At 42.6% G+C, this 10,000-nt stretch overlaps 3 protein-coding genes across 6 annotated transcripts in view; 1 reads left to right on the top strand and 2 right to left on the bottom strand.

The window, feature by feature from the left end:
• Window positions 1–2,699, bottom strand: part of vipas39 (VPS33B interacting protein, apical-basolateral polarity regulator, spe-39 homolog) — an 8,074-nt gene extending 5,375 nt beyond the window's left edge. For both annotated transcript variants that reach the window (XM_070987592.1, XM_070987591.1), the window contains exons 1-5: window positions 2,625–2,699; window positions 1,824–1,916; window positions 1,240–1,345; window positions 1,008–1,145; window positions 41–79 (exon numbers count right to left, since the gene is read on the bottom strand). In XM_070987592.1, coding sequence (XP_070843693.1) covers window positions 41–79; window positions 1,008–1,145; window positions 1,240–1,345; window positions 1,824–1,916 — 376 coding nt within the window. In that variant the 5' untranslated portion in view covers window positions 2,625–2,699. The remainder of the gene's footprint in view (window positions 1–40; window positions 80–1,007; window positions 1,146–1,239; window positions 1,346–1,823; window positions 1,917–2,624) is intronic.
• Window positions 2,700–3,438: 739 nt separating this feature from the next.
• LOC139347837 (activator of 90 kDa heat shock protein ATPase homolog 1-like) lies at window positions 3,439–8,834 on the top strand. The gene is made up of 9 exons (XM_070987649.1): window positions 3,439–3,740; window positions 4,275–4,465; window positions 5,446–5,528; window positions 5,643–5,760; window positions 5,849–5,943; window positions 6,039–6,176; window positions 7,169–7,270; window positions 7,349–7,400; window positions 7,525–8,834. Exons 1-9 carry the CDS (start codon window positions 3,661–3,663, stop codon window positions 7,680–7,682), a joined length of 1,017 nt encoding a protein of 338 aa, XP_070843750.1. The 5' UTR covers window positions 3,439–3,660; the 3' UTR covers window positions 7,683–8,834.
• Window positions 8,835–9,404: 570 nt separating this feature from the next.
• The window catches only part of brf1b (BRF1 general transcription factor IIIB subunit b), a 34,890-nt gene continuing 34,294 nt past the window's right edge, over window positions 9,405–10,000 (bottom strand). For 2 of the 3 annotated variants that reach the window (XM_070987760.1, XM_070987761.1), the window contains exon 19: window positions 9,406–10,000. This exon is cut by the window's right edge and continues 23 nt beyond it. In XM_070987760.1, coding sequence (XP_070843861.1) covers window positions 9,992–10,000 — 9 coding nt within the window. In that variant the 3' untranslated portion in view covers window positions 9,406–9,991. The other variant, XM_070987759.1, reaches the window with a different exon arrangement.

The raw sequence follows: 10,000 nt of genomic DNA on the forward strand, positions 1-10,000 counted from the left end.
ACTCACTCACTCACTCACTCACAGTGTTGTTCAGACTCACAGTCGGTGAAGGACTGGAAGTTTCCTCCTTTAGTTTTTCCTGCAGAGAAACAGATTCAGCCGTCAGTCTGGAAACATTTAACCACTGACCAGGGCTGCTTTTCATTGGCTGCTTTTCATTGGCTGCTTTTCATTGGCTGCTTTTCATTGGCTGCTTTTCATTGGCTGCTTTTCATTCCATAAATTGGTCTCCTCGTCTCCTCCACTCGCTTCCTCTCCTCGCGTCTTAGCTCCGCCCAGCGAGGACATGAAAGAGGGATGCGAGGAAGGGACGTGAGGACGGAGGAGACGAAACTCTGAAATGAAAAATCCTCGCTCCGCAGCGTCAGTCCGAAGCGACGTCACTTACTGATGACGTTTGCACAGCTGTAAAAGCTGTAAAACGTGATATTATGGTCAGATCTGCAGTCACACTGTTCTACTCCTGATTGCTGTTGATGAGGTTTCAATTAAATGCTGTTAGAGGCATAACAGAGGACGGCTGTGCGGTAGATTAAACCAACAGCCTTGTAGCCTCGCTTTAAAAAACCGTAATATACCAAGACTTTTCATTCATTTCTTGGTGACACACAGTTGTTAAAAGGACACAGTTGAAACAAGAATCAGGATGACATTTGTGAAGACCTGCTCCCGCCATGACTCAAACGTGCGCCACATACGACACGCCCCTTAAATAATAAAGACTTCGTAGGATACACCGGTGTGTCCTCACTCTGATCTCCTTCAGAAGCCTCCTCTCTCCTCTCTCCTCGTCTCCTCGTCTCCTTCAGGTGCATTTAAGCAATTGGAAGATCCTTCATCATGGCGGAGGGGAAACGACTTCCGGGTCGGCGAAGGAGAGAGGAGACGAGGAGACGAGGAGGCACAATTCAACGTCATGAAAAGCACCCCTGGTCGTCAGTCATGTGACCTGGTCGTCAGTCATGTGACCTGGTCGTCGGTCATGTGACCTGGTCGTCACGTCTCACCTTTGAATAAAGCACTCAGAGAGTATCCAGAGTTACTCTTGCTGATGGTTGGTGTGTCAGTGTTGATTTTGGGGAAGGCGGGCTCTCTGTCTGTCCTCTGATTGGACGCTGCTGTCTCTCTGACTGACCACGAGATACCTGAGGAGACACAAAGAGATAATCCACACCCTGCGGCCAATCACAGCTCAGGATTGCACACAGGTGTTGAATAATAATAATGACGAGCTCTTACTCCCGACAGGCTCTCCGCTCCAGCTGACCTTCTCCACGTCATCTTCATCATCATCTTCCTCCACCAGGCGGCGGATGCTGTTCACTGCCTGCTTTGATTCCTTTAACTGACAACACAACACACAAATACATCAACACCTGACGCTCACAGGTACTGACACACCTGCCGCCTCAACGATGAAGCCTCCAGCAGGTGAGACGTCTCCGTGTTTTGGACTCGGAGTCAAACTTAAACGTCAAATCAGTTTTTCTGTCGTCTCAAACACATCAAGAGTCGGCGGACTCGTGTCTGGTGTCTGCAGCTCGAGTCCAGACAAACACCTGAACAGGTGATCGATCATCTGATCACGTTTTACACATACAGACGTATCAATGAGCAGCTCTGTTATGTTCGATGTCACATGACTAAAAGCAGGTGATGTTTTTGAGGCATGTAAAGTAATAAAATGTTAGAAAGTCATCAGAGACTGAAGTCAATAAAGTTTGAAGAATCTTTGTCCAAGTGGACAATTTACAAAAACAATGAGACGATCAGTCTCTGACACCTGGTACAGGTGTTCAGGTCTCTGCAGGTCCAGGTCTTACCCTGCTGAACTCATCGTCTTCATCATCGAAGGTGAAAGCTTTGAACTTGGAGCTGTTCCAGTAGTCTTCCTCATCTGCTTTACTCTTCATCATCTGGACAGACAACACAACTTTATTTAGAAGGTGTTTGTCTCTTGATGCTGCTGCAGGTCTTTTCTTCATCGACTGAAACCGGGACGTATGAGCAGGATCTGTGACATCACAAACAGTCTGAGCCAATCCCGGCGCAGTATTCAGCTCACACAGGTGTGATGTGCAAACCTGAAGCCTCCAGGTCACAAACACTGACAGTGGACATTACAGTGAAGGAGGAGACATCTTGTGTACCTGTATATTTGCTTATATATGACACACACGCATCAGACAGGTCTGTCTTCGGGGTGTGTGGACTCTTAAGACCGTCAAAACACACACACACACACACACACACACACACACACACACACACACACACACACACACACACACACACACACACACAAACTGCTGAAGCAGGACGAAACACAATGACAGACACATTAGGATGAAGCTGTTAGCCTCTGATGCTAACATTTTCTGTGTGTATACGTGTGCATCCAAGTGTATTTGTGCAGTATTTCGTGTCACAGCTGGAAGTTTGTGTGTGACTGACAGAAGGAAGCTAGTTAGCATGCTAACAGGCTAACAGACACGTCAACGTTTTAACTATTTGTTTCGCTCCGACAAACGGCGGGAACAGTGACGTCATCACACAGCTGTGTCAATCGACCTAACGGATATGAAACTGTTAATCAACGAGAACCGATGAGATGTTTTTTTTACCTTCACCTGCTGCAGCTGCTCCTCTTCTTCTTCTCTGACGGAAGCTGGATGGGCTGCGTGGTGGCTGCTGGGAGTTGTAGTGAACCGGAACAGCGGATCTCTAAGACGAAGACAAATTTTAATGGAAAACATAGATTTTAAAGTCAAATATTTACAACATCATATGTACATTAGTTTCAAAATAACATTAATAAAAATCTGTATTTGACATTAAAAGCTTCTTTTCAGGAATATATCCTAATCTGGACGTTTATTTAATGTTCTAAAAACATAAAACACAAATGCAAAAATGATCAAAGGTTAAGATAAAATATAAAATGAGTATAAATTTGAACAAAGATGATATCAATATAATTATCACGACAATTAGACATAAAAAGACAAAATAGTACAATGAATAAATAAAAGACATTAAAGGAAAAAAAAAACAAGTGAAATTAAAATATCATCTAATAGCTGTGAAATGTTATGAGGATAGTTTTTTTAATCGAATATGAATTTTACATGTGTAGTTTCATTCAGTTCAGTTTGTGTTTAAAGAGAAACTGGACACATCAAACATTTCATTAATGTGTATTTAAACAAATATTTATGGACCTACAAACACATACAATGTATTGTACTGATCTTGTACTACATATGTGTATATGCATATATAATGTGTGCATAATGCATAATATCATTTATCATATGTAATATTTTATTCCATTTAATTGTTGTATTACTTTTAATTGTCTGATTTGATTTGATTCATGCATCCTGTTAGTGATGTTTTACTTTGAAAGTCCTCAGAGGAAGTAGTTAAAGCGACTCTGTGTGTGACTTTACGTTGGTTTTAAGTTTCAGTTGAACGGTTCGAGACTCACAGGACACATTTGGTTCAACACTTTTTCAGGGTACAAGTACAGTAAGAACAGCAGCAATAGCACTGAAAGTACAGCAGTAATACTACAGTGGTAGCAGCAGTATTTACAGATAATAGTTAGAGTGGTGTAATACTTCAGTATCAGGAGTACTCAGTACTCACTGGTCCCTGATGGCTAAATGGGGTGAAGGAGATCCTCGATGGATCGTTGAGGAGAGAGCCGACGCCACCAACGTCAACAACTGGCACTGGTCTGTTTCTGCTCTCCTTTATTTATTTATTTCTCCTTTATTTATTACCATTGTTGTTGTTTATCGTTGTTGTTGTTGCTGTTGTTGAAGTGAGGATTTGACTGAAATGAAGCTGACAGATTCTCCTGCTGCGACATCATCATCATGTAAAGTCTGAGTCAATCATCTGATTGATCAGTTCACTTAATCAATAATCAAACACTAGTCCTGTTACATGTGTGTGTGTGTGTGTGTGTGTGTGTGTGTATGTGTGTGTGTGTGTTACTGTGTGTGTGTGTGTGTGTGTATGTGTGTGTGTGTGTTACTGTGTGTGTGATATGATCCGCCAGCTGGTTCAGCACATGTTCAGATATTTTTAAACGGCCTGATGGACGACAGGTTGTGATGTCAGAGGGGAGGGTGGAGAACAGTTTATGTGGGTGGGGCTGCATGTGGAGTACGTACAGCTGTTGATGTGTGAAATAACAGCAGGTGAAGCAGAACTCATTGGATCAACCCGTTTCTTCTACTTCTCTGTTTATGTGACCTCATCAGGACAGAACGTGATGTCAGCGGCTGGTCATCGGAGCGTCTCCGTCAGCTGCTGCTGGAGGTTCGGGCGGAGGGACCGGAGGGCGTCTGTCAGATGACCGACATCTCCAAACTTGATGGAGAAGCTTCCATCAACAACCGCAAAGGAAAACTCATTTTCTTCTATGAGTGGCAGCTGAAAGCCAGCTGGCTGGGTCAGTGATGATGTCGCTGATGATGTTAATCCACTGATGACATCACATGACCGCCACACAGTATCAAATCCCGTCATCCTGTGGGGGTGGAGCTACATGTGTAGTCTGTAACTTCATGTGTTTGCTGACGATGTCATCAGTTATTTCAGTTAACCTTTTATTTAATAAGAAAACATAAAACTAAGTCAACTACAGCTGGCCTGGAGCTAAGCTAGTGCTAGCAGGTGATTATGTATTTTCTATATGTACATGAACAGATTTTAGATGTGGTCTTCATTGAGTCCAGAATCCTTGCAAAGCTGTGATGTTGAAACACAGATGGATGGTAACGTGCTGAGGAGACCTTTACTTCTGGTGTGGTAAATTGGGCCTTTATTTTGAAGGCAGAATCAGCTGTCAGCCTTGTTAATAAGGCTGACAGCAGACGGAAAAAACTGCGGCGTACAGGTCCTGAAGAGACGGGAGATTGCAGCCGATCACCTTCTCTGCAGACCAAATGACACGCTGCAGTCTGCCCTTGTCCTCGGCGGAGGCAGCAGCGTACCAGATGGTGATGGAGGAGCTGAGGATGGACTCAGTGATGGCTGTGTAGAAGTGCAAGTGCTGGAAGTCAGCAGTGACTTCCAGTCTTTTTCTCTGTGGTTGTTGCTAGCTTAACACTGTTTGACAATGATGCTAACCATGTAGCCACATCATAAAACATGGAGGTGTTTGTTTGGGCTGCACTGTCAGAACAACTGATGGTGTCATGTTACTGGTAAACATTGCAGTGACATCAGACTAGAACACTGATGACATCATAGCAGACTACCACCTAAAAGTAATTCGTTTTAATTAAAGTAGCTTTTAGAACATTAATCCATTTGAACAAGAAATGAATACCTGTGTGACACATGCTACCTGCTGTACTCTGATATCACACAGGTGCAACTCTTCTTCTGTGGTGCCCCATGTTGACTTTTTCTGTTTTCTGTCTGCAGGGACGTCCAGCACTGGAGTAAAGTACAGAGGAACTGTTGAAGTGTCCAATCTGTCAGAAGAGAACGACATGGACGACCTAGATGTGAGTCAACAACTTCCTGTTCCTGATTATACTAATAACTACATTAATCACTCCATTATTGACTGTATTGATTGGTGTATTGATGATCTTAATGATTATAATATTACTATCCAGATCTCAGTGTCTCTGTGTAAAGACCAGCCCAGCACGCCCCTCCTGGACCTCATGAAGAAGACTGGTGTTCAGGAGGTCCGGAGAGTACTTGGCGACTATGTGTACCAGCTCAAATCAGGTATGTTACCCAAAATGCAAGAGGACTGACCAATCAGTAATGATAATGAGGATCCCTGTGGTAACCTGAGAGACCTCTGACCTCACAGAGTTCAGTCAGGGGATGATCCTTCCTACTGCTGACAGACTGAGGCTGCCTCAACCTGAGACCAAGAAGAACCAGATTCAGACCAGCAAAACTCAGGTTGGCCTTAGTTAAACTAACAGCTACAAATATTCACCCTCTGATACTGAGTAAGGTGTGGATTTTACCTCTGACCTCACTGTATGCTTCTACAGATAAGTTCCGTCCCCAGGTGCTCATCCAGCCCAGCCCCCCATGCCAAAGGGGCCTGTATCTCAATGAGCAGCTTTAACCTGACGGAAACCTTTCAAACATCACCTGATGAGCTCTACAGGACCTTCATCAACCAGGAGGTACTAAATCAGGAAGACCAGGGCAGACAATGACAAACCAGAACTAACCAGGATAAAACCAGAATTACGACAAACGGGGCAAAACTATGGTAAATCCCAGACACCAGGACAGATTAGACTAAAACTGGGACTAACCAGACAGAAATCACCCCAAACCAAACATATTAACCCTGATTTAGACAGAAATTAGTACTACACTGCTGTTTATGCACTCAGCAGTGTAGTACTGCAGTAAGGTAGTGGTATTGTAGTAAGTGAGTAAGGAAAAGAATGACATTAGAGGATCGGGGTGGTCGTCAAGTAGAATACAGGACAAGGAGATCAGAAATGTAAACGGAGGAGGACGTTTGATTAGTGTTTTGCAGAGAAATAGATCTGTGTATCATCAGTGAAACAGTGATATGATTGGTCCTGAAAGCAGCTGAAGAAATGACCCAGAGGAAGCAGGTCCAATGAAAACAGGACTGGTCCAAGGACTGACCCTTGAGGGACACCACACAGCAGGAGCTGAGGAGGAATCAGTGATACAGACGAAGAAAGATCTATTTGTCAAAGCGGAATGAAACCATTTTAAAGCCAACCAGAACTCAGTTATGTAACCAGTCAGGTCAAATTAAACTCTCTCGCGATGAGGTGGACAGATAACTGCTGCTGAACAGATAACTCAGGTCTGAAATCTTAAATAATCTGGTTCGGTTTTTAAACTGTAGCAACTTCTTTGCAGGAGATGAACTTCAGGTTTAGACTGTTTTCGTTGACATTCAGCCTTTTCTTGTCTGTGGTCTGATGGCGCTGTTGATCCAATGGCTGGTATTAATAACTGGGACAATAACTGGGACAGGAAGTGTCTGGAACAGCTGATGTACTGCATACTACTAGTACATACAATAGAACTGCATCTAACTACTGTTGTTAAGATATGTGTTTAACTACTCAGTGGTGTAGTACTGTGGTAGCACTGTAGTACTACAGGTAACCCGCTCTCTCTGTAGTTTGTGCAGGTGTTTACACGCTCAGCAGCGGTGGTGGACGGTCGTCGTGGAGGGCGGTTCCAGCTGTTGGACGGCAATGTCAGTGGAGAGTTTACACAGCTGGTAAGGTCACAGCTGCTCAGCTAATCAGTGCTGAGTTGTCATATAACCATGGTAACCAGACTGCTGCTCTTCCCCCAGGTACCGGACCAGAGGATTGAGATGAGGTGGCGGTTCAGGACGTGGCCCATTGGTATGTCTTCCTATTATGATGTCATGATGTGTTCGAGTACATATTTTCAGAGCTTTCTCTGCTGCTGCATTCTGGGCTACTCTGAACTGTGAGCTCTCTTTGTTTGTTGGTGTCTCTCCATCAGAGCACTACGCCACTGTCAGTCTAGAGCTGCAGGACCAAGGAGACGAGACGGAACTGAGGATGGAGTGCCGAGGAGTCCCTGCAGGGAAGGAGGACTCCACCAGGGAGGGCTGGACCCGGTTCTACTTCCAGGCCATCAAACAGACCTTTGGATACTGAGACTCTATCCTTGGTGCTCATCTGGCAGGTTGATTATGCCCACAATGAGTAGACAACATATCATGTCATGAGATTAACCTGCTAAAGGCAAAAGTCCAGCATTTGAACCCTGCTGTTCACTGTCTTCAGTAACATGTGGAGTCCCTCAGGGCGGCGTTCTGGAACCCCTGATCCCCCTGTTCAACCTGATGAAGAGTTAAGGGAACAGTCCAACATTTCATGAATCTGCTCGTTCTCTGTCTTCTCCAGTCAGCTCAGTTTCATCGCTGTGAATACAAAGCAGATCCAGGACATGCTTAGCCTAGCAGAGCATAATGACTGTAAGCAGGGGGAAACTGTTAGCCTAGCAGAGCATAATGACTGTAAGCAGGGGGAAACTGTTAGCCTAGCAGAGCATAATGACTGTAAGCAGGGGGAAACTGTTAGCCTAGCAGAGCATAACGACTGTAAGCAGGGGGAAACTGTTAGCCTAGCAGAGCATAACGACTGTAAGCAGGGGGAAACTGTTAGCCTAGCAGAGCATAACGACTGTAAGCAGGGGGAAACTGTTAGCCTAGCAGAGCATAACGACTGTAAGCAGGGGGAAACTGTTAGCTTAGCCCCATGAAAAGTGTAAAGGCAACTTTAGGGTAACTTTAGTCGGCAACTGAATAATAAAACGTTGGACTGTTCCCTTAAAGTTGATTACATTTTTGGTGTCAGTGAAGCACTGTGTGAAAAAAGGATTTCTGTTAGTCTTCCTGTCGTTTGGACAACAACCGTCTCCTCTGGACCAATCAGAGACAGGATTATGAAGAAGCAGCAAAAATCAAATATGATTTATGCCAAAGTCAAGTTCACTAACTTTGGGCTGACTGCAGCATCTCAAATGCATTTTGAGACTAAACATCAGTTGAACTTCACCTGTTTGATTGTCTCAGTGTTTTTCCCATGATGCACTGCAGTTTACACAACCTGTTCAGATGTTTTCATCACAGGATGGATAAATGACTGATGAATGATTTGTGAAGTTCACACATGTGACTTTGTATTTGTGTTTAGTTTCACACTAAGACCATGTTGTACTGGTCAACACATACTTTAATGGTAAATGATGTGTTAAAAAATGAATATTGTCACAAAGTGTTCTCATTAAAAAAACGTTCACTAATTTAAATATGATGTTATTTTTTGTTTTACTTTTCAGACTTTAGCGCCGCTGTTTTTGATGAGCATTCAGGCTGAAAATTGATTCAACCAAAATAATCAGTTCATGAAGATTAAAGTGTAAAGAAATACTTCAGAATCTACACAGCTAGACAGAAAGTCATTAAAAGTATGACAGTCCAACAGTTTCAGATACATCTGCGTCATAATTACTTTTATTCCTTTTACTTAAGTAACATTTTGAGTGTATTTCTACACTACGTTTACTTCAATAAAACAGGAATACTTCTTTCATTAACTGATGCTGATTCAGGAGTACAGACCCTAACGTCCACGTTTTGACTTTTTCAAAATGAAGTTTGTTCTGCAGTTTGAGTCCAGAGTCTGATGAAGACTGTGAGATGTGGCTGAAAGATGTGGTTCAGATTATTGTGTCAAACAGCCATTTGAAGGTCAAGAATTAATAAAAAAAGTTTTTTCTGTTTGGATAAATACATAATGCAGTACACAATTATCAGTAGAAACTCCAAGAAAACTTTTTGTTTTCAAGAATGAAAATAAAAAACATGAGAGTTTAGTTTCTTCCGTCAAAGTTTCTTTATTCTTTTGTGGAATGTTGTCGTTTCAGTTCCCTTTGGACACACGTTCATTCACAAATAAAGACACAAGAAAAGAGAAAAACTGCTGAAACATTAAAACAGCTGACTGAGTTTGTGATGGTTTCTTTTCACTTTGTATGAAACTGATGAAACTGCATTAAAACTTGCTTTTATTGATATTTTACAGGAATGTTTACATTCATACACAACAGATTAATATAAAAATACACAAACATCTAAAAGCTACAACTTTCCTACTTACAATATGAACAACGACAGGCTTGATATTTTAAAATCTATTAAAGTGATCGGTGATCAATTTAAGAAGAAATTTTAAACTTCTACCAAAATGTGTTTTAATGTTAAAACACAAATCAAATTCAGTTTCAAAACAAAAAAGCATCAACATCAAAAGTGCACAGAGGCTTTTTATTGATGCTAAGTTCACTGATTGATCACTGATATTGGTAATTGATCTCTGTAACATTGATCCGTCTCAGTGGAGCTGCCTCAGTCTGATGGACGGGGAGTTTTATTCAGTGGAGATCAAAGGTCAGTCTGGAGCTAGAAGAC

The sequence above is a fragment of the Chaetodon trifascialis genome, chromosome 19 (assembly GCF_039877785.1).
Source record: "Chaetodon trifascialis isolate fChaTrf1 chromosome 19, fChaTrf1.hap1, whole genome shotgun sequence".
Classification (NCBI taxonomy): domain Eukaryota; kingdom Metazoa; phylum Chordata; class Actinopteri; order Chaetodontiformes; family Chaetodontidae; genus Chaetodon; species Chaetodon trifascialis.